Below are 24429 nucleotides of genomic sequence, written 5' to 3' on the forward strand. Positions count from 1 at the left end.
AAGTTATTCAGTCCGTCCTGGACACAGCTGATTCAGTGGCTAGAGCAATGGTGACCTCTGTTGCTACATGGTGACACGCTTGGCTGAGGGGGTCTGGATTCTCGCCTGACATACAGTCCACTCTGATGGATTTGCCTTTCGATGGGGTACGGCTGTGAGATTCAATGACAGCTAAGTGACAGCAAGATCTTTAGGCTTGCATTCTCAGCCTAGAGCCTACAGGTCATTTCACAAGTTCTGGGTGTTTGGCTGGAACTGTTCCTTTATTGGCAGACACCAGTTTCAATAGCAGCAGCAGTCTGCCAATCCAGACATTGAGGAGCTGCCCATCAGCCTTCCTCCTCCTCCTCTCCTTTCCCGGCCAACGTCAGAGGAAAGTAGCCCTAGTTCTGCCTTCTTGAAGGATGCTTTGCCAGTGGGAGAAAGGTTGTCCCTTTTTACAACAGTGGAGGTCCATAACATCAGACCTGTGGGCTTTGGGCATTGTAGAAATGGGTACACTCTACCCTTTCAAGAATTTCCCCCACCCTTTCCTCCCCAACAAGTTTTTTATTCAGAAGAACATCTTCTGCTCCTCCAACAGGAGGTTCAATCCCTACTTCAGAAGGGTGGAGTGGGTTTGTTTCCAGAGCAGGAATGGGGTCAGGGATGCTATATTCTGGGTAGTTCCTGATCCCCAGAAATAACTGTCATTTATGTCCGATCGTAGACCTCAGGATTTTGAATTGGTTCCTCAAACAGGTAAAATTTTAGATGCTGACCCTAACACAGGTGCTTCTTGTGCTCGACAAGAAAGACTGGATGGTTTCAATCGATTTGCAGGATGCGTATTTTCACATTCCCCTTCTGCAGTCGCACAGGAAGTATCTCCGCTTCATGGTGTGGTCTCAACATTACCAGTTTGCAGTCCTTCCGTTTGGGCTTACTTCAGCAGCTCGAGTCTTCACTAAGGTGATGGCGGTAATTGCAGCCCATCTCTGAAGGTAGGGATTACCATTATTCCTTTACCTGGACGATTGGCTGATCAAAGTCAAGTCTCCATAGTTGGTGCTGCGTAGTTTGCAGTTGACAATTCAGTTGTTGTACAACCTGGACTTTTCCATCAACATGCCTAAATCTCACCAAGAGCCCTCTCAGCACACCCTGTTCATAGGGGCAGTATTGGACACTACAGTGAATCATGCCTACCCTCCTCCACAGAAAATTCTAATCATTCATCCTATGATGCCGATGTTTCAGAGAGGAGCAATGGTTCCAGACCTGAAGGTCCTGTACCTGCTCGGTCTGATAGACGTCTGCATTCTGTTAGTCACCCATACACGTTGACACATGAGGACCCCCAGTGGTGCCTCCGTGAGCAATGGTTTCAATACAACGGTGATCTTAGAGTCAGTCAAAATCTCCAGAGACACTGAAGTGGATCTTCGACCGTGGAGTATGGACGGCAGTCTGTCCCAAAGGAAGCCATTTTTTCCTCCACCTTAGTGGCCACAGTGATCACGGATGCTTCCGCTCTAGGATGGGGAGCACATCTGGGGGATCTGGAGATTAAAGGACTTTGGTCTCAAGAGGAACAGTTGTTGCACATCATGCTGTTGGAATTGTTGGCAATACATCTGGCTCTCCCTTTCATTTGTGGTCAGTCAGCGCAGGGCGTAACAGACAATACTACTGCAGTGTGGTATGTCAGCAAACAGGGAGGTGTAGGGTCATATCTTCTCTGCAGAGAGGCTCTACGAAGACTCTGGTCCTGAGTTCAGGACCATCAGATTTGCATAGTAGCAAATTACTTGGCCAGAGTTCTAAATGTACGTGCGGTGTAGGATGCTGGCCTGGTGTGTGGTGGACACCTGTGGTGTTGGCACCTTATACCAGGTCCAGGAAACCTTTATTAGTAGGTGTTACAGTGTCTAGGGAGCCATGGTTCTGTAGTGGTAGCTGTGGTGAGCAGCCAAGACTTATCTAGGAGTGTAAAGCACATGCAATACCACAGTAGTCACACAACTTATCACACATGAAAAGAACCACACAGTAATGCAAAAATAAAGGTTCTTTATTGTATTAACCTTGAACTAGAATACCATAGGCAATTCCCCCCTCTCTGGAGGTAAGAACATACAAAATATACAGATGTAAGTGCTAGGAATTAGCATAGAAACATTAGAAATAGCAAGTGCCCTATTAGCGGGGGGCCCAAACCATAAACTAAAATAGTGGAATGCGAGAACGGGTCCTCCATCAGAGGATATTGAGCAGCTAGCCAAGGGCTGGGAGAGTATGGATCGCCAAGAGGTGAGTATCTAGAAGACCCCCAGCAACCGGGAGAGCAGAGGTAAGTTACCTGGTTGTCCCATAGGCTATCATGGGGACTTAGAATTGGAGCAATGCAAGGACAGGTACAGACCGGTGGAACCCAATGGTGGATTCCGGATGAAGGGGACCTGTAACAGTAGTGGACAGAGTCCAGTCCATGCAGGAGTGTCCGGGCAGGAGGCAAAGCCCACCCTTCTGTGGGTGAAGATCCGGGTCGATGGTGGTGGATGAAGTCCAGCTGCAGAGTCCAGGAGCTTCAGAGGAGTCCATGAAGTTGTCTAGGAACTGTCCCTCGTCGGTAGCCGGATTGCAGACGGGTTACTGGTCAGGAGGACCACCAGCAAGCACAAGCAAATGCAAATTGGATCTGAATAAGATTTGGAGGGCTGGAGGGGACCAGCAAGGTCCTGGGGACTCGACCCTTAGAGGGGAATCTGAGCTGACCCTAAGAAGACGGGAGAGCCAGAAGAAGCAGTCGGAGCCCCCACAAGCAACCCACTGGCAGCAGGCACAGTAAGTCGCAGTGAGGTCCAGGCAACACACCTGAAGAGGAGTCCCACGTCACTGGAGGAGCATAGAGGAGACTATCCTTGCAGAGGTAGAGCACTGGGGGACTGTGCTTCTTGGAGGCTGAAGATCCCTCCGAGCAGGAGTCAACAAGCCTTGGTTGCTGCAACATTCACAGTGTACTGTCCTTGGGAAAGAGGCAAAGGTTCACCGTCTCCCAAGTTAGATAGAAGGCAGAGAGGTCCCTGGTGACCCCTCAGAAACACCTGTGTTGGAGAATCTTCACCGGTCCAGAGGACAGTAGATCTTAGCAGCTAGAGGTCGTTGCCTTACGTGCTTGCAAATGCAGGGGATTGACTCTCTAGGAAAGTACCCTCTTTTTGGCATGGTTACCCCCCTTATTGCCTGCTGTCAGTGTGTTTTGACTGTGTTCACTGGAATCCTGTTAACCAGGATCCCAGTTATTGTGCTATTTCCCTCTAAATTTGGTTGCTTGGGACTTTGCACACCCCACAGTTGGCATACTGGTGCCCTCATATAAGTGCCTAATATATGGTGCTTAGGTACCCATGGCATTGGTACACCAGGGGTTCCTTAATGGGCTGCAGCACATATTATGCCACCCATGGGAGCCCATGCAAAATGTATCTGCAGTCCTGCCATTGCAGTCAGCGTGAAAAGGTGCATGCACCCTTTCACTACAGGTCACGGTAAGTCACCCCTGTGGTAGGCCGTCCTAGCCCAGAGGGGAGGCTGTAGGGCCCTGTGTGTGTGGGCACCCCTGCAAGAGCAAAGGTGCCCTGCAAACTCCAATTACAATTCCCTTGGCTTCGAAAGTGCAGGGAAGCCATTTTAGCTGTGTACTGGTCATAGGTCACCCAACCTAGGCAAGTTTGGTATCAAAAGTGTCGGAATCATACCCCAATACTGATGTCTGTATTGGTGGCATGATTCCATGCACTCTGGGGGCTCCTTAGAAGGATCTGCATGTGTTGCACCTAACTGTCTTCCAAGGTCTGCAGGCAGCCCACGCTGCTCCAACCCCTGAGCAAGGTTTCTGCAGTCCTGCTGGCGGCCTAGCTCAAGCAGGGGAAGGCAGAATAAAGGATTTTCTATGGGAGAAGGATGCAACCTCCTCTCCCTTGGAAATAGGTGATCTTCAAATTGTGTTTTTTAAATCATGTTTTGGTAGATAACCTGGGAAATCATCTTTACATCGTTATGACTCATGGTGAAAAAGTTCTAAGTCTACTTTGTTAGATAGTCAAAGGCTTTCGTTTTATCCTCAATGGCAATGCTCACACTTCTGTTTGTTTTTGCATCATGCACATAAGGTTCATGGCAAATATAATTATACATCATTGCATAGATGCAGAGATGAAAGCTGATGCTTTCTGTTTGAATTCTGTGATTTTTTTGGTAAGCATAGTTACATCTGTATACCGTCAATTCATCAGTGATAGGCTTCATGGTAAAAATATCGGGCAAATTTTATATTTTAAGAGTTTTGGGCTTGTTTGTGGTGTTACCCTCATTTCTATTTTGTATGTGAAATACATATAGTTAATAGTAAAATGCCTTGCCTTCAAAATGTGCTGTTCCTGGAGCTCGCCTTGTAATTTTGTTACATTTGGGTCTTTGCCAGGTCTAACTGGCAAATCAGTAGATCCGCAAAGATTTTTAAATTAATGTGATAAATGGTGATTTAACTTTTTTGCCCAGGGGAGACTGGAGCATTTTGAAAATAGTTTTACTAGGGTCCTGAGAGACATCAAAAGAACTTTGAAAGTTGTTATTGTTTGGCCTGCAGGTACATCAGATGTTCTTGATTTTGTAGTGTAAATTGCTTTAAGGCCAATATCTTCTAGTTAATTTAAGTTACATTCAAGTACTTAATCCATTACAGGTCAATGAGTTGGTGCAAGTAGAGACCTACCTACGAAGTGAAGGAGTTTTGGTAAGATACTGGTATCCAATTGACATGCTGGAACGACCACCTGTGGGATATAGGAGAACTGCAACAAATGGCCTGGTGACCTTGGACAGCACAAATATCCAGATTCACAGGTGACCACTCAAACTATTTGTATGTACCACCCACCATGCCACTACCTTCACAGTTTTGGAAATGGCGGAGGATGATATGTTATTTTTGGCATAATGGAAATGTTCTCAGTTTTTTACCCACCTATATTGTTTAACTGCTTGCTGTTCTGATGGTTGCTTCTTTATACAGATTTCTCCACATTTGAAAATCCCAGTCACCAGACTATCCAGAAACTTATTTCTGATAGAGACTTCTGTCTATAGATTTCTCACATTTTGAATGTTCGCCAGGCATGAAACCACATCTGGAAACGTTTCAGCAGTACCTCTGTGCACAGTCAGGTGGCGTTGTGTGGCTCTGTCCTGACACCATTCCACTTTTGAAATCACTTTTGGAGCCTATACATGCAATCCTATGTGCGCCAACTATAGGAAAGTCAATCTTTTTGGCATGGTTACCACCACTTAGTGCCAATTTATCAGTGTGCTTAGACTATTATCACTGGGATGCTGCTAATCAGGAACCCAGTGATTGTGATCTCTCCTCTAAATGTGGTTGCTTTGGTACACTTTACACTCCAAAATTTGCATACTGGTGTACCCCTGTAAGTCCCTAGTATATGGTACTTAGGTACCAAGGGCATTGGAATACCAGGGGTCCTATGGGCTGCAGCATGTTGTATGCCACCCATAGGAGCCCATGCAAATTATGTCTGCAGACATGCCTTTGTAGCCTGCGTGAAAAGGTGCATGCACCCTTCCACTTCTGGTCACTGCACCAGGTCAGTGTAAGTCACCGCTATGGTAGGCCCTCCTATCCCAGAGGGCAGGGTTCAGGTCCCTGTGTGTGAGAGCAAACCTGCATGAGAATGGGTGCCCCCTACAAACTCCAGTTCCAATACATTGGACTTCATAAGTGCAGGGAAGCCATTTTACCCGTGTACTGGCCACAGGTCACTCAATAACTGTGTTCCAGCTACATAATGGTAATTCCGAACCTAGGCATGTTTGGTATCAAACATGTCAGAATCATACCCCAGTACTAATGCCAGTATTGCTGGCATAATTACATGCACTCTGGAGGCTCCTTAGAGCACCCCTCCAGTATTGCTCCTACCAGTCTTCCAGAGTTTGCGGGCAGCCCATGCTGCCATAGCCCGTCACATAGATTTCTGTCCTCCTGCTGCTTGACCAGCACAAGCAATGGAAGGCAGAACAAAAAGATTTCCTGTGGAAGAGGGGGGGCGACAGCCTCTCCCTTTGAAATAGGTATTACAAGTCTGGGGAGAGGTAGCCTCCTCATGCCACAGGCTTGCTTTGCAGTGCTTTCTTGGTTTGCGCCAGTCCAGAATCCCCCGGTCCCTGCTCTGGCGCAAAAACCACACAAAGGAAAGGGGAGTGACCACCCCCCTGTCCATCACCACCACAGGGGGGCTGCCCAGAGTTTCCTCAGGTGGCAACTTGATTTTGCCATCTTGGAAACAGGGTGTGCAGAGGCCCCTGGGAGCATCTGGTTGGTCTGGACAGGTGATTGACGTCAGTGATCCTCTGTGATAGGTGGGCACCCTGCAGAGTGGCCAAGCCTGCTGTTAGGGCTATTTAGGGACTCCCTTGCCGGTAGGTCCCCAGATTCAGCGTGCAAGACTCCACCAGGGCTCCTCTGCAATGATCTCTTCTGCTCCTGGCCACCGGAACCGCTGTTGGACTTCACAGGAACCAAACAAGCCTGCAACTCCTGAGACGACCTCGCATTGCAACATCGTTTCTTCGGCTCCTTCCAGTAATTGCAATTTCCACAGCTATGCATCCTCTGGGGTTGGCAAGACATCAGCTGCACCAAAGAAGCCTTGGAGTGAAGGCGTCAACCCACGCATTCACAGGCACCTGAGGCAACGTCGTCTGTCTACTGTACTGGGATCTGCTCTCCACAGGAACTGTGTTGATCCTCCAGCACAGGTGGTGGTCCTGAGTGGTCCGCTTGGTCCTCTCTGCCCTCACCTTGCAGGTGAGCAGTTGGCTCACCTTGCAGGACAGTACCCCTTTGCACCGCAATTCTTGCAGCAACCAAGGCGTGTTGACTGCTGCTCCAAGGGATCTTCAGCCTCCAAGTAACTCCGGCCTCCAGCACTTCCTCCTTGCAAGGACAGTCTTTCCCTGCTGCTCCAGTAACGTGGCACTCCTCTCTAGGTTTGCTGACTGGGCCGCACTACAACTTACTGTGCCTGCTGCAGGTGGGTTGCCTGTGGGGTCTGCGACTGCTTCTTCTGGCTTTCCTGCCAGCCCAGACTCCCCTCTTCTTTGCTGCAAATCCTCTTCTTCCCAGATTTGCCTTTGCCAAGGCTTGTTGGTGGTCCTCCTGCCCACCTGCGACCGGCATGGTACATCATCTGCACGACTCCAAGGTCCTCCCCGCAGCTACTGGGCTTCACAGCTGATCTTCATCTTCCCTCGTCGACCCGGATCTTCATTCACAGATGGTAAAATGCCCCACCTGGACACACCTGCGTGGACTGGACTATGTCCCCTTCTCTTACAGGTCCTCTTCTTCCGGAATACACTGTTGGGATCCACTGGCTTGGTCCTGGTCTTGCAATCATCCTTTTCCAAGTCCCCTTGTTAGTCTTTGGGAAGACCAGGTAACTTACCTCTGCTCTCCTGGTCGCTGGGTGTCACCTAGGTACTCACCTCTTGGGGTTCCAAGTTCTCCCAGCTCCCTTCTACATATTCCACATCTTTGGGTGGGGGACCTAACTTAGCATTCCACTATTTTAGTTTATGGGTTGCCTCCCACCCACATAGGGCCCTAGCTATTTTCTGCTATTTCTTGCCAATGCTTGTTGTTTTTATAAGTTACTTCCTTATAATTACAGGGTATATGTAGTGTGTACTTACATCCAGTTGATGGACTGCCTATAAGTAATCTAGTTCAGTGTTACTGTAATAAAGTACCTTTATTTTTGCAACACTGTGTGGTTCCTGTCATGTGTGATAAGTTGCTGTGTGACTGCTGTGGTATTGCAAGTGCTTTACACTCTGCCTAGATACGCCTTGGCTGCTCAACACAGCTACCTCTATAGAGCCCTGGCTTCCTAGACACTGTCTCACTAGCTAATAGGCGTTACCTGGACCTGATATAAGGTGCAAACACCATCGGTTTCCACCACACACCAGGCCAGCGTCCTACACTGATGTCCATTCTTTTCTTTCTGTGCCATCAGAAGTGGATCCAGAGCTCACTTCATGTCTTTTAGAGACAATAGTCTCAGAATTTTCTTCAGTGTGCAAGGGATGTCACCCCCCAAAACAACAGGTTTTAAGCCCTGCAGGAACTGTTGCACACAAATACCTGTGACAGATCCCCACCAGGTATGCCTGTGGTGTCTGGGATCAGGTCATGACTCCAAGGCATGCAGCAACTATGCGTTGATTAACACATATACCACCAGGGACCATGAGACAAAGCTTTACATCACAAAGCAAAAAGAGACTCCTTTTCTGGACCACTCCAAGCTGTAGTCCTCATCAAATGCTCGATCACCATCCTGATCCTGTTCCTAGAGTCGACAAAGCCGCTCTAGATGCTGGGTTTTTTATAGGTGCAAATTATCAGTAAGTCAAAATAAGAATCACAAGAAATCAAAGTGGGATTTCACCCCCTTATGTCACTTACATTTGCCTGAACAGATGAGAAGACAGTGCCGTAACTCTCAATCTCGTATCCCGAACTCTAATCACTTTGGAGCCAATCCTGCTTTTGGTTCAGGCACAGCCCGAGATTCCAGGGCCAACAGCCACTTCACATCAGATCGAAGAGTTCCCCATGCAGATATGCTCAAGCTCTTGAATAACCTATCTACTCACTCTGGCTCACCCAAATGGGCTATCAAAAGGGTGCCAGCACCATATGTAGGACATGGTTGGTATTCCAGCTACTGTCTGGTGCCCAAGAAAGATGGAGGGATGCGCCTATTTTAGCTTTGCGCCCTCTTAAGCCCTTTGTCCAAAATGATAAAATCAAAATTCTCACCATTGCCCAGGTCTTATTTACCCTTGACCCTGGAGACTGAATGGTGGCTCTGGACCTGAATGATGCGGGCGCTACCTGTGGTTTGTTGTGGTCGAGGAGCATTTTTATTTGTAGTGTTCTCCTTTAGTCTCACCAGTGGACCTTGGGTGTTCACAAAAGTGAAGGCAGCTGTAGCAGCACATCTTTGGAGGTCAGGGGTGCCAATCTTCCCATATCTTGATGACTGGCTTTTGAAGGCAGGTTTGGCCCAGGCAGAGCTCTCTCTCTTCCCCACCCAGAACTGACAGCAGTGACTGATGCATCGCTTGTGGTAGGGGTGGTCTCTGGTCTCCTGCGGAGTCCCGGCTCCACAACATCCTTCTGCTACTGATGGCCATCCGCTTGGTGCTGAAAGCCTTCCTCCTGTCTATCAAGGGGAGGCTAGGTCAGGTGCTCACACCATGTGGTATTACAGCAAACAGAGAGGGATAGTGCTTCCAACCCTGAGGCTCTGCTCCCCTGGAAATGGTGGGACTGCCAGCGTATTTTCCTGGTGCCCAACCGCCTGGTAGGCCCTATGAACACCAGGGCAAAAAACTCCGCCATCTGAGTATAGTGGATCATGAGTGGCAGTTACACCCAGAGGTGGCTCATGACCTCGTCTGCGGATCGTGAGAACTTTTATCTCAAGCTATTCACCACCTCAAGAGAATGTACAATCTCAGCACTTCAGCATGTTGAATTGTCTATGGTTTCTCTAGCTCGGAGACACATTCTAACTTGAGTGAAACTCTGGACTCCTGCATGCCTTTCTGCCAATGCCACTCCTGCCTGAGTTCTCAAGATCAGGGCCAACTGGGCTCAAACATAATTGTGGCTCCAAATTGGGCACAGAGAATATAGTATCCTGAACTCCTGGCTTGAGTACTTCTTGAGTTAGGCTGACCTTCCAGGAGGACCGGTTGTCGTACCAAAATGACCGGGTTCTGCACTCAGAGCTTTCCTATTTCCACCTTCATGCTTGAAGATTGAGCGGTGACAGCTGAACACCTTTGACCTTCCTCCGGAGGTGATTGATTTCATACTGGTAGACAAGTGTCTCTCGACAAAAACTGCACACGCCTGTCGTTTGGACAATTTTGTGGTTTGTTGCTGCACACACCAGATTAACACCCTGCAGTAGAAGTTCTAACATTGCGTTGTTTGTTTTATCTCTTGCCTGACAACTTTGCTTTGGGCATCATTAAGGGTAATCTTTCGCCCTTGTGGCCTTCTTATGATTTCCAGATCAGCCTTCATTCTTTAAATCACCAGTTGTGATGCAATGTTTGAAAGGGCTCCAGCATATGTTTCCGCCTTCATCATTTGAGATGCTCCAATGGGATCTGAATCTGGTCCTCACTTACTTGAACTCTCTCTTTTGGCTCTTTATTATTAAGATGGTGTTCCTTGTCACCATCAATTCAGCACGGCCTGTGAGTGAGCTTCAGGCTCTGTGTTAAGCCACCATACACTACCTTCTTCCCATACAAATTGGTTGTGCGGATGTGAGCATTGTTTCTTCCAAAAGTTGTGATGTCATTACACATTGGTCAGATTATCACCCTGCTGGCATTCTTTGCTCTACCTCACCCCTTCTAAGTAGGAGGAAAGGCTCAATCGCTTGGATCCCAAAAGAGAGCTCAGGTTTTACATTGATTGTTTCAAGGAACACCAGGTGAATGAGCAGCTCTTTGTGGGGCTTTTTGGAGTGAGAAAATGCACTGCAGTGCAGAAGAGAACCCTCTCCTGCTGGATCGTGCGCTGCCTCAGGATCTGATACACATAGGCCAAAAAGCAGCCTCCGGAAGTACTGTATACTTATTCTGCCAGGGCCAAAGTTGCTACAACTGCGTTAGCACACAGTTCCTGTCCTAGACATATGCCAGGCAGAAATGTAGCCGTCCCTTCATACACTCACATAGCACTGTTGTCTGGACAGTCAGGTTTGCCAAGGGGCATTTTGCCCGGTCCCTCCTACAGGACTTTATGGTTTGAATACATTCACAGACCTTACTCCAAATAGGTACCGTTTTGGTATCTATTGAAAAGGCGAGGAATCTGCTGCTAGAAGTCTGTCACAAAATAAGTTACTAACATTCAGTAACACCCTGTCTGCTAGTGAATCATTAGCTGCATATTCCTCACAGATGATACCGTCCTCCCCATTCTGTAATTTGACTCTGTCCATTAATAACAACCAATTTGCTCTTGGGGTTCTGCGTCTAGGGGTGCGGACAGTCTCGAAAGAAACTGACATCAGTGCTCAGGGGTGGCACCTGTATAGGCTCCGCACATCATTTCCGGAGCGCAACCGAGTCAGTGGGGGAGGCCACATTTTGATGGAAATTGAGTTTTCTACTTCACTGCTAATTTCTTTCCATACCCTTAATTCCTCTGGGTCTGAGGAAGATTTGAGCCAAGATCTTCAATGCCCTGTACTGTTGCTCTTCCTGTCTCGCAGGGCAGACCTCCCCTAACCGCCAGAGAGACAGGTTGCCCACCTCAACCTCTATAGTCTACACCTTCATGCCTTGAGGTTGAGTGGGGACATCTGAGCTCCTTCCAATTGCCACCGGAGGCAGTCCGTATGATCCTATCTGTTCAATGCACTCAACCAAGTTTTCTATTCTGGGGTGTGGAATAGATTTGGCCCATGTTGTGCTAAACAACACATGGATCCCTTCATAGGCGCCTATGTGTTTTGGGCCTTCCTTTGACCTCTGCACCTGACCGGTCCTTTGTTGCTGGTGTGGTGGCTTTGGGGTTGCCTTGAACCCCCATCGGTGGGCTGGCTGTGCCCAGGAGACTGACTGTGTAAGTGCTTTTCTTACCTGAGAAACCTAACCAAACTTACCTTCCCCAGGAACTGTTGATTTTTGCACTGTGTCCACTTTTAAAATAGCGTATTGCCATTTTAACCTAAACTGTGTGTACTACTGTTTTAAATCAAAGTTCTCTACTTACCTGTGTGAAGTACCTTGCATTTTATGTACTTACCTCAAATCTTGAATCTTGTGGTTCTTAAATAAATTAAGAAAATATATTTTAATATTTAAAACCTATTGGCCTTGAGTTAAGTCTTTGAGTGTGTGTTTCTCATTTATTGCCTGTATGTGTACAACAAATGCTTAACACTACCCTCTGATAAGCCTACTGCTCAACCACACTACCACAAAATAGAGCATTAGTATTAACTAATTTTGCCACTATCAACCTCTAAGGTGAACCCTTGGACTATGTGCACACTATCTCTCACTTTGAGGTAGTATATACAGAGCCAACTTCCTACACATACCCTTCTATGGTACTCACTTGTTTGGCGAGAAGGCGAACTCGGCGCTGGATCGCTTTAAGGACTCTCGAGGTACAGCCAAGTCCCTGGGCCTCTTAGTGACCCCTTGTCCACCACCTGGCTTTTGCCCTTTTCTTGGCTACGCAAGGGGTGTGGCACTGTGCCAGTCCTATGCCAGCCACTGTCCTATGCAACCAACCTAGGGAGTGCGAAGACGTGTGCTGTGTCTTCAGACTTAGAGCATCTGCAGGCCAGAAGGCGTCTGCCACACAGCCCCCGGCAGCTACTGACTCAAAGTCTGTAGGAGCATGCTTGCACAGTTGGAGGGAGAATACATCATCTCCTCCTCCACTTGAGGTCTATAACAGACGCATGATTACTGCAGATCATCAAGAAGGACTATGCCCTGCCTTTTCAATCCTTTTCTCCTCCTATTCTACTAGCATTGGAATGGCCAGGCGTCAAACATGGCAGACACTATCAAATAGAGCTCCCAAAATCTGCCCGGGAAGCCTAAATTATCTGGCTGTTCCGGCCATGTGGTACAGCCAGAAAGGCTGGGACTACGTGGGGAGACTGGTGGGGACCAGAGAGGTCCTTCTGGGTCCCCACCATTGGCTCCCGGCTGCTGGACACCGATCAGGCACAGAGGAGAGCGGTGCGGCCTGGGCGGCGGCATAACCGACAGCCCCACTCTGCCCACCTCTGAGCCTCCTGATTTTGCCAGCGGCCTGGAGTGGGGGCCCGCGGAGAGGACTGCCGGAGCAGCGAAGCTGCCCCCCCTCGGCGGCGGCCAGGACAGTTCATTGGCGCTCCGGTGAGTGCAGGTGCTGTGGTCGGGGCTGGCCACGCGCTGGTGGGGGCGGTGTAAATATAAGGGCCTTCGGTGGCTGGTGGCCTCTGCCTGGCCCGGCCGGTGCGGGATGCAGACCGGCCATGCATGGGGACCCTCCCCTTCTCCCTGCCAGTGTTGTGGAACAGTAGGGGGACAGCGCAGCAAATTTGGGGCGGCTAAGGTGTGCCGTGAAGTTGGATGAGGCAAGACCCAAAAGAGAAGGAACCTCGGCCCGAGCAACTGAGGGAGCTCCCGGTATACTGTATGCCCTCCCCCCCCTTCCACCGGGGGTGATCAGGACTGTAGGTGGGTGCCATGTAAAGGAGCTGGCGCCCCCTGCCCTGCACTTGGGAAGAGACTGCACCCCTTGGGGCCAGATGAGGCCTGTGTGCCTGGTTCTGGGGGTGTAGAAGAAAATATACATAAGGAAAACAAAAGCCTGAGGTCATTGGACATTAAGTGGAGCATCGCAATGACAGGATAGGCCCCAAGCTCATTGAGAGGAGGGGTCTCTTGACGGCAGGGGCCACACATAAGGTCTCTTGCATCAACTGTCCAAAACCTGCTGCTGATGCTGTGCTCTGCAGCCCTGGAGCAGGTCCCCCAGACAAACAGAACAGAGAGGAGAGTCTCCTGTCCGGCGGCACTGCCAAACTAGTCAGTGAGGCGGTAAAGGTGCATAATAACAATGCGACACAACAAGAGGACCCGCACCTCGTCCTGCCTCGTGTACTGCGGAGCTTACCAGGAGCGGAGTAGTTGCTCAGTATCTGGGGATTACATCCCACCTACCAATCCTTCTCCCCCCATGGACAAACTGAACCTGATCCTGCAAGAAATCCGTGAGTTGTGGGCGGCCATCGAACTCCGCATAGACACCATTGCCACAGATCTCGGCATCTTAAAAGACGACCATAAGAAACTGGCAGATTAAGTGCGCACTGCTGAGGGCACCCTTACCGAGCTGCCCCCCCAGCACACCTGGAACACGGACACCATTGCTGACCTCCAACGTCGTATCCAACAATTACATGACCTCTCTAAAGATGCTGAGGGCAGAGCGCGGCGAAACTACGTGAGGATAATGGGCCCGCCTGAAGATGAAGAAGGAACCAATCCCATTCAGTTCATCGAGAAGTGGTTTCGCACAACTGTTGTACCTCAGGGCCTATCGCCAATATTTGTTCGTGAGAGCCCACCGAGTGCCTTCGCATCGCCCACCCCCAGGACCCCCGCCCCATTGTGGCATGGGTCTTGATCTTTTCTGATCTTGGCAACTTATTGCAGATGGCACAGAAAACATCACCCATCAAGGTGGACAATGCAACGGTTTCATTATTCCCAGACTACACTCAGACAGTGTAAAGATGGCTGTGCATCATACCAGTCTGTGAAGAAAAAACTCTGTGATGAGGGCCTGAAACATGCCCTCTTATTTCCAGCACGGTTAAAAATCTTGCGCGACAATCACTCACTGTTCTTTGAGAACCCTGATGCCACCTGGGACTGGCATGAACGAACATACCCTATGGCCCGCCGACAGGCAATAGATGGGGAAGCTCAGACCCATGCCTGCAAGAAATCTAGACCACGCAAATGCCAACAGAAAGGAGCTCCAACAGTGGCCCCCTCACCCCAGGAGGCCCGTGAGGGTAGGGTGGCAGCGCTGCGGCTGGTGAGAAACATAGAGGCCCGAGTCATCTGATCGCCCTCGTGTCACTCTAATGCATCCCTCTTGGATGCAGAGTCGAACTCTAGTTTGGCCCTGTTGCCTTCAGTTACCCCACAGACCTCAGACACTATTGTCTAACTGCACAGGTTCCTTGCTTTGTGGTCCCCAGTATCAGGCATGAATATAAATGATTTGACATTTCTCCCAGGGGGCTGAGAAGTGACTCCATGGCTCTTGCCTCTACATGCTTTGGTGGCAAAGGCCATGGATTTCCAATAGATATGGACTCACCGGGACGGATGTTGTGGAGCTGGATCACTATTAACTCCATCATGGGCAAGCTTCTGCCCACCAGACCCCAACTCTGCTTGGACCCCTCCACGTGCAATTGCACCTGTGGTTTTACTCTTAAGTTATTTAGTGGTAAGATGAACGTTTGGTCAAACGGTTTTTTCATGTTGGACCTAAAGGTTGGTGGTTATAAAATGTTGCTTTGACTGCCACGTGATGATCCACTGAACCACTGAAGTTGGAGGGGAGGGGCGAGGATGCAGCCGATCGCACATTAGAATGAGGCCGCCGCCGCCATATTATTATAAGATTATGACATGAAATGTTAGAGGTTTGGGTTCCCCTCAAAAGAGACACAGGGTTCTAGCACAGCTACATCGCTGTAAGACTTATATTGTCTATATACAGGAAACCCATTTATTTATGGTGCTGCCATCTGGATTAGTCCCCTTGCAGGCCATACACATAATAATAGACACCCTTGGTAGGTATGCCTTCGCCCTAGGATATCTGGATGGAATACAGATGGTTTTGGGCTACATATTTTGCCCCAACACACAAGATGTTTTTTGCAACACCTGTCCACAACGCTAGCAGATTGTGCACATATACCATGGGTGATAGGAGGGGACTTTAACGCAGTGTTAGATATTACACTAGATCGCTCACATCCACCGCTACATCACACCAACTCCGTAAAGCAGGTTCAGGCCCTCAGTGCTTAGTTCGCCCATTGGAATCTTGTAGATGTATGAAGAACACATCATGAGGGAATATTCTTTCTTCTCCCCACCTCAATGTTTACACACCCGCTTGGATTGCATCCTCTGCACAACCTAAATGGCGAGGCGCTTCACAGACACGTCATATGTAGCTAAAACGTTCTCATATCACAATCCACTAGAAATGACACTCCAGTGGGGTCGCGTCCCCGCACCAATTCCCACATGGCGCATGCACCCAACCCAGCTTGAGGATGCAACGTTTCGTGGTGCTGTGAACACAGCCATAGCAGAATACTTTACCATAAATGAGGGTACTGCCTTGACCAGAGTAGTGAAGCGGGAGGCATTCAAAGTGGTTATCAGAGGAGTAGCCATTAACACCATGGTGGGGGCCAGAAGCCATATTTTACGAGAATTGACAGATTCAAAGAATCAAATGGGTAGTTTAGAGTGGGAGTCGAATGATGAGCTTAACCGTTTACCCGATTTATTAGCAACTAAATAATGACATGCAGAACTCATTGAGCAATTGCGGGTCTATGACTACAGAACATACACTCACTGGACACATGTAGATGGGGATAAGGCCAGGGCCTTGCTAGCATGTATGATACAACCTCCCAGGGCCCCTACACCGGTTATTCATGACATTGCACTCAGGTCAGCAATGATTCACACAACTAGAGGTGAATCAGGCTTTCCAAGAATATTACAGGCCCTTATACACCACCACTCCCGTTCACCCCCTGACTATTGTGCATAGTTTCTCTGTGACCTCCGACTTCCTCGCCTGTCTAGCGACTATTGTGCACAATTGGCTGGGCCTATAACAAAGGAGGAGGTACGTCAGGCAATAAGGAAATGCCATGCAATAAGTCCCTGGGTATAAGTGGGTTGCCAATCGAATTCCACTTGATATTCCCATCACAGCTTACTCCAAAGTTGGTTACAATGCACAAAATTGCACTAGAATGTAGGGAGCTCCCTGTCACCTCAAGTCAAGCACTAGTCGCCTCTTTATTAAAGCCAGGACGAGCACCCACCAAACTTTCCACTTGCAGACCATTGTCAATATTAACCACTGATTATAAAATTCTCAGCAAAGTCCTTGCAAAGAGGCTATTGTCGCTCCTCCCTCAATTGATCGACATTGATTAATGTGGCTTTATACCCATTAGGAGCACTTCCTTAAACATTCGCCATCTGTACCAGGTGATGGAGGTAGCGCAGCCTGTCTACCCGAAGGTGGGATTCTACTCCCTAGATCTGCAGCAGGCGTTTGATTCATTAGAATGGGAATATTAGGAAATTCAACATACCGGCTGGCCATATTAGATTGGTTAAGGTACTATACTCCCATCCTACGGCCAGAGAGAAGACATGGGTGCATATCTCTCCATCTTCCCATATATCCTGGGGCACTGGGCTGGGCTGCCCGCTGTCCTCATTACTACTCTCGCTGGCAATGGAACCTCTTGCCCAACAGCTGAGACAAGAGGAAGGCAGTTGGGGGACACTTGACGGGTGTCGAATGCACACGGTGTCCCTATATGCGGATAACATGCTTCTGTACGTATGCGACATGAGCAGGTAGCATAAGCAAATAAGCCACACCCTCATTCAATTTGGTGCAATCTCAGGCCTGAAAGTAAACCATTCAAAGTCACTTGCGTTTTCATTCCTAGAGGGGTTATTAACCTCTGATACAGTCCCATTGGGCATTCTTGAGATCCCAGAGGCCCAACAGACATTTAGATATCTTGGCATACTGATATATCACTCCCCTACCGACCTACTAGAGGTTAATTTGAACAAAGTGATAATGTTTTTGAGAGCACAGATCGAATTCTGGACCTCCCTGCTGTAGGAGGCTGGCGTGGTGTGTGGTGGCCACCTATGGTACATACACCTTATACCAGGTCCAATTATCCCTTATTAGTGTAGTGTAGTCAGTGTCTAGAAGCCAGGCTCTCTAGGGGTAGCTATGGATGAGCAGCCAAGGCTTATCTAGGAGACATGCAAAGCTCATAAAATACCACTGTAGTCACACAGTACTCACACACATGGAAGAAAACACTCAGTGTTACAAAAAGGTACTTTATTTTGGTGACACAAATACCAAAAATACCATTGAGGCTATACTCCCTTAGGAGGTAAGTAATACACAAATCATATACACTAGTATGCAGAAATAGGCATTAAAACAGTTAGAAAACACTGCAATTACTGTAAATCACAATAGGAAGAAATGGGCCTAGGTGGAACACAAACCATATATTAAGAAAAGTGGAATGCGAAAGTCGGTCCCCCACCTGGCTAAGTGTAGTGTGTAGAGGGGAGGTGGGCGTACTAGGAAAGCCCAGAGGTAAGTACCACAACCCATCCCAGCGACCAGGAAAATGAGTAAATCACAGTTAGTTTCCTAGAAAAAACACAGCGAAGAGAAGAATTATGCAAAGCCCAGAAGAGACTGCAAGACACCAATAGTGTATTCCTGGACCAGAGGACCTGTGGAAAGAGGGGACCAAGTCCAAGAAGCACAGAAGAGTCCAGGAAGGGCAGGAGCCCCTACCCACTAGGATGAAGGTACAAGAAGTTAATCACCGGTGAATAAGAAAAGTCACCACTGCACCCAAGAAGACGAAATTGGGTTCCTGGAGAGTGCAGGTGATGTCCTATGCCAGGAGGAGGATTGCAGTCTGGTTTGTGTCGTTGAGTTCCGCCAACAATCCTTGGCACATGCAAAATTCGCAGTCAGTGGAAAGTGGAGCTGCTGAGGACCAGGAAGGACCAGGTGGACTCTACCCAGGAGGGGGAAGTCAGAGAGGGCCCCCGGCAACACACAGAGCCCACAGAAGCCCAGGCCACACCCACAGGACGGGGACAGGCGTGTCGCAAAAGAGGCCCACGCAGCACTACGAGAAAGGCTCCCACTCCGCTCGAGAACCACTCAGTGAGCTATATATGCAGGAAGAAGTGCTGAGGGCTGGAGCTTCAAGATGCACGAAGATCTTGGATGAAGGATGCCAACAAGTCTTGGCAGCTGCAAGGGACGCAGTGCACTGGGGAATGTCCTGCGTGGCCAGGCAAGGGCTTACCTCCACCCAAGCTGGACAGTTGGAAGAGAGGACCGTCTGGACCACTTCAGTTCACCACCTGTGATGCAGGATCCACGCAGCTCAGCAGGAGAGGGGATCCACTCAGCAGGTCGTCATTGTCGATGGTGAAAGCAAAAGCAGGGGACAGACTCCTTAACCCCAAGGGAGATTGCTTCTTCCTTCTGATGCAGGCTGAAGGTGGCCTGTCCTCAGGGGATGCACAACTGGGGAAATGTTGCAGTTGCTGGAAAAAGCCATAGATACAATGTTGCAGAAGGCATATTGCTTCTTTGTTGCAGCTTGCTGGATCCTGAAGTGTCCAGATGCAGTTTCTTCGGTCAGAAGTCGAAGTGGAGAGTGCAGAGGATTCTTGCTGGAGTCTTGCAGTCTGAATCTGAGGAGCCACCCAAAGGAGAGACTCTAAATAGCCCTGAAAGGGGGATTGGTCACCTAGCTAGCTGGGTGACCACCTATCATGAGGGGGCTCTGACGTCACCTGCTGGCACTGGCCACTCAGATGCTCCCAGTGTTCCTTGACAACCTGGAATCCAAGGTGGTAAAACTCAGGGGCGCTCTGGAGTAACTCTGAGCTCCACCCCTGAGGTTGCGATGGACAGGTGAGTGGTCACTCCCTTTTCCTTTGTCGAGTTTCGTGCCAGAGCTGGGACTGGGGGGGTCCCTGAACCAGTGTAGACTGGTTTACGCAAGGAGGGCACCAAATGTGCCCTGCAAAGCATTGCCAGTGGCTTGGGTATGCTACCCCTCCCCAGCCTGTAACACCTATGTTCGATGGCATCTGTCGCTGTAGATACACATGTTCTGCATAGCTCGCCATCTGGTGTTGGGTCGGAGTGTTACAAGTTGTTTTTCTTCGAAGAAGTCTTTCGAGTCACGGGACCGAGTGACTCCTCCTTCTGTCTCCATTGCGCATGGGCGTCGACTCCATCTTCGATTGTTTTCTTTCTGCCATCGGGTTCGCACGTGTTCCTGTCGCTCCGAGTTTCAGAACGGAAAGTTAGTTAGTATCGGAAGATTTTCGTCGGTATTGTTGCGTTCGGGATCGGCGTAGTTAGAGTCAACACCGCATCGAAGATCGACGCGCTCCGGTGCCCTTCGGGGTAGTTTCGATCCCCCGTCGGGGCCTGGTCGGCCCGACCGCGTGTCGAACAACGTCGATGGAACGGACCCCGTTCCGTTTTTGTCCCAAATGCCACAACAAATACCCGTATACAGACCAACATTTGGTCTGTAACCTGTGCCTGTCGCCTGAGCACAGTGAAGAGACTTGCGAGGCCTGTCGTGCGTTCCGGTCCCGAAAGACACTCCGTGACCGTCGAGCCAGGAGACTTCAGATGGCGTCCACGCCGACAGCGCACCGAGAGTTCGAGGAACAAGAGGAAGAAGAAACCTTTTAGATCCACGAATCGGACTCCGAGGAATTCGACGATCAAAGAACCGTGAGTAAGACGTCGAAAACAACACAGAAGAAAAGTGACAAGGCCCAGGGGACGCCACTGCCACCAGGCCATGGCTCCACCCATCAATTCGGTGACTGACCATCGGCACCGAAAAAGGCCAAAACAGTGCCGAGATCGTCCGACTCCGGTCGAGACACCGGCACGCAGCCTTCTCAGGATCGAGAAAGTGCTGGAGAAAAGCAACGACACCGAGATAGCGGTGTAGAAGCGGCTCGACGCCGAGACAGCGGCACCGACGAAGATCGACGCCGAGAGGTTTCGAGGCCAAAAAAGAAAAAAGCCACCTCAGAGCCGAAAAGAGATACAGGCAGGGTTTCGGTGCCGAAACAACCCGTAACCGACCCAGGTCCAGGATCTTATACAGAGGAACAATCACTGTCCTCTCAGATGCGAAAGCATAGGTTTGAGGAAGAGCTGCAGTCCACCGAAGTGAACCATACGCAAAAACGTATTTTCATACAGCAGGGAACGGGAAGAAAAAGCACCCTTCCCCCTATTAGGAGAAAAAGGAGACTGGAGTTTCAAACAGACCAGGCGCCACAAACAAAAATGGTGAAAAAGGTGACTCCGCCACCCTCTCCTCCACCTGTAATTAACGTCTCACCAGCGCAAACTCCGTCACATTCCCCGGCTCACACCACCGTGAGCCAAGGTGACCAGGATCAAGACGCTTGGGACTTATATGACGCCCCGGTGTCGGACAACAGTCCGGAGGCATATCCAACAAAGCCCTCACCACCAGAAGACAGCTCAGCATACTCTCAAGTGGTGGCTAGAGCAGCACAATTCCACAACGTAAACCTCCACTCAGAACAAGTCGAGGATGACTTTTTATTCAACACCCTCTCCTCCACCCACAGCTCCTACCAAAGCCTGCCTATGCTGCCAGGTATGCTTCAGCACGCAAAGGAAATATTCAAGGAGCCGGTCAAAAGTAGGGCAATAACGCCAAGGGTGGAAAAGAAGTATAAGGCACCTCCTACGGACCCTGTTTTCATCACCACACAGCTGCCACCAGATTCCGTCGTAGTAGGAGCAGCTCGGAAAAGAGCCAACTCCCACACATCTGGGGATGCACCACCCCCAGATAAAGAGAGCCGCAAGTTCGATGCAGCTGGGAAAAGAGTCGCAGTACAAGCTGCAAACCAGTGGCGCATCGCTAACTCTCAAGCACTACTTGCGCGCTATGACAGAGCCCATTGGGATGAGATGCAACACCTCATCGAGCATCTTCCCAAGGAACTACAAAAGAGGGCAAAGCAGGTGGTTGAGGAAGGGCAGAACATATCAAATAACCAGATACGTTCTTCTATGGACGCAGCAGACACAGCTGCAAGAACAATTAATACATCTGTGACCATTAGAAGGCACGCATGGCTAAGAACGTCTGGGTTCAAACCAGAGATACAGCAGGCAGTGCTCAATATGCCATTCAACGAAAAACAACTGTTCGGACCAGAAGTGGACACGGCAATCGAAAAACTTAAAAAAGACACTGACACTGCTAAAGCCATGGGCGCACTCTACTCCCCGCAGAGGAACCTACAGCACCTTCCGCAAGACACCCTTTAGAGGGGGGTTTCGGGGTCAGGCCACACAAGCCAGCACCTCGCAGGCAACACCGTCCAGCTACCAGGGACAGTACAGGGGAGGCTTTCGGGCCAATACAGAGGAGGGCAATTCCCTAGGAATAGAGGAAAATTTCAAAGCCCAAAAACCCCTACAACCAAGCAGTGACTCAGATGTCACTCACCCCCTCCACACAACACCAGTGGGGGGAAGAATAGGTCATTATTACAAAGCATGGGAGGAAATAACTACAGACACTTGGGTCTTAGCAATTATCCAACATGGTTATTGCATAGAATTCCTACAGTTCCCTCCAAACATACCACCAAAAGCACAGAATTTATCAAAACAACATTCCGAACTCCTGGAAATAGAAGTTCAAGCACTATTGCAAAAGAATGCAATCGAATTAGTACCAAACACACAAACAAACACAGGAGTCTATTCACTGTACTTCTTAATACCAAAAAAGGACAAAACACTGAGACCAATCCTAGACCTCAGAATACTAAACACCTACATCAAATCAGACCACTTTCACATGGTCACGCTACAAGAAGTGTTACCATTGCTAAAACTACAGGACTACATGACATCCTTAGACCTCAAAGACGCGTATTTCCATATACCAATACATCCGTCGCACAGGAAATACCTACGGTTCGTATTCAAAGGAATACATTACCAATTCAAAGTATTGCCTTTTGGTTTAACAACCGCACCAAGAGTCTTTACAAAATGTCTAGCAGTAGTGGCTGCACACATCAGAAGGCAGCAAATACATGTATTCCCGTATCTAGACGACTGGCTAATCAAAACCAATTCACTAACAAAGTGCTTACAACACACAAATCAAATCATACAAACCCTTTACAAACTAGGGTTCACCGTCAACTTTGCAAAATCCAACATTTTGCTTTGCAAAGTACAACAATACCTGGGAGCCATAATAGACACAACAAAAGGAGTAGCCACTCCAAGTCCACAAAGAATTAAACATTTCAACAAGATCATACAACGCATGTATCCAACACAAACAATACAAGCAAAGATGATATTACAACTCCTAGGCATGATGTCTTCATGCATAGCCATTGTCCCGAACGCAAGACTACACATGAGGCCCTTACAACAGTGCCTAGCATCACAATGGTCACAAGCACAGGGTCACCTTCTAGATCTGGTGTTAATAGACCGCCAAACTTACCTCTCGCTTCTATGGTGGAACAGTATAAATTTAAACAAAGGGCGGCCATTCCAAGACCCAGTGCCACAATGCGTAATAACAACAGATGCTTCCATGACAGGGTGGGGAGCACACCTCGATCAACACAGCATACAAGGACAATGGAACGTACATCAAACAAAACTGCATATAAATCACCTAGAAATGCTAGCAGTTTTTCAAGCATTAAGGGCTTTCCAACCAATTATAACTCACAAATACATTCTTGTCAAAACAGACAACATGACAACAATGTATTATCTAAACAAACAGGGGGGACACACTCAACGCAGTTGAGCCTTCTAGCACAGAAGATATGGCGATGGGCAATTCACAACCACATTCGCCTAATAGCGCAGTTTATTCCAGGGATCCAGAATCAACTTGCAGACAATCTCTCTCGATCACCAACAGGTCCACGAATGGGAAATTCACCCCCAAATTCTAAACACTTACTTCAGACTCTGGGGAACACCTCAAATAGACTTGTTTGCAACAAGAGAGAACGCAAAATGCCAAAACTTTGCATCCAGATACCCACACAGGCAGTCCCAAGGCAATGCCCTATGGATGAACTGGTCAGGGATATTTGCCTACGCTTTTCCTCCTCTCCCTCTCCTTCCTTATCTGGTAAACAAATTGAGTCAAAACAAACTCAAACTCATTTTAATAGCACCAACTTGGGCAAGGCAACCCTGGTACACAACACTGCTAGACCTATCAGTAGTACCCCACATCAAATTGCCCAACAGGCCGGATCTGTTAACACAACACAACCAACAGATCAGACATCCAGATCCAGCATCGCTGAATCTAGCAATCTGGCTCCTGAAATCCTAGAATTCGGACACTTACAACTTACTCAAGAATGTATGGACGTCATAAAGCAAGCCAGAAGGCCGTCCACTAGGCACTGCTATGCAAGTAAATGGAAGAGGTTTGTCTGCTACTGCCATCATAATCAGATCCAACCTTTACACGCAACTCCAAAGGACGTAGTGGGTTACTTGCTTCACTTACAAAAATCTAACCTAGCCTTCTCTTCCATTAAGATACACCTTGCGGCAATATCTGCATACCTGCAGACTACCTATTCAACTTCCCTATATAGGATACCAGTCATTAAAGCATTCATGGAAGGCCTTAAAAGAATTATACCACCAAGAACACCACCTGTTCTTTCATGGAACTTGAATGTTGTCTTAACAAGACTCATGGGTCCACCTTTTGAACCCATGCACTCTTGCGAAATACAGTTCCTAACCTGGAAGGCTGCATTTCTCATCGCCATTACATCTCTAAGAAGAGTAAGCGAAATTCAGGCGTTTAC

General features: G+C 48.7%; 1 protein-coding gene across 5 annotated transcripts in view; it reads left to right on the plus strand.

The window, feature by feature from the left end:
• The window catches only part of HECTD4 (HECT domain E3 ubiquitin protein ligase 4), a 1724100-nt gene that overhangs the window by 1177321 nt on the left and 522350 nt on the right, over positions 1-24429 (plus strand). For all 5 annotated transcript variants that reach the window (XR_011199486.1, XM_069214810.1, XM_069214812.1 and 2 more), the window contains exon 55: positions 4727-4887. Coding sequence is in view for 4 of the 5 variants with exons in the window: in XM_069214810.1 (XP_069070911.1) it covers positions 4727-4887 (161 nt within the window). In the remaining variant the exon portion in view is untranslated. The remainder of the gene's footprint in view (positions 1-4726; positions 4888-24429) is intronic.

Source organism: Pleurodeles waltl, chromosome 11, assembly GCF_031143425.1.
Source record: "Pleurodeles waltl isolate 20211129_DDA chromosome 11, aPleWal1.hap1.20221129, whole genome shotgun sequence".
Taxonomy (NCBI): domain Eukaryota; kingdom Metazoa; phylum Chordata; class Amphibia; order Caudata; family Salamandridae; genus Pleurodeles; species Pleurodeles waltl.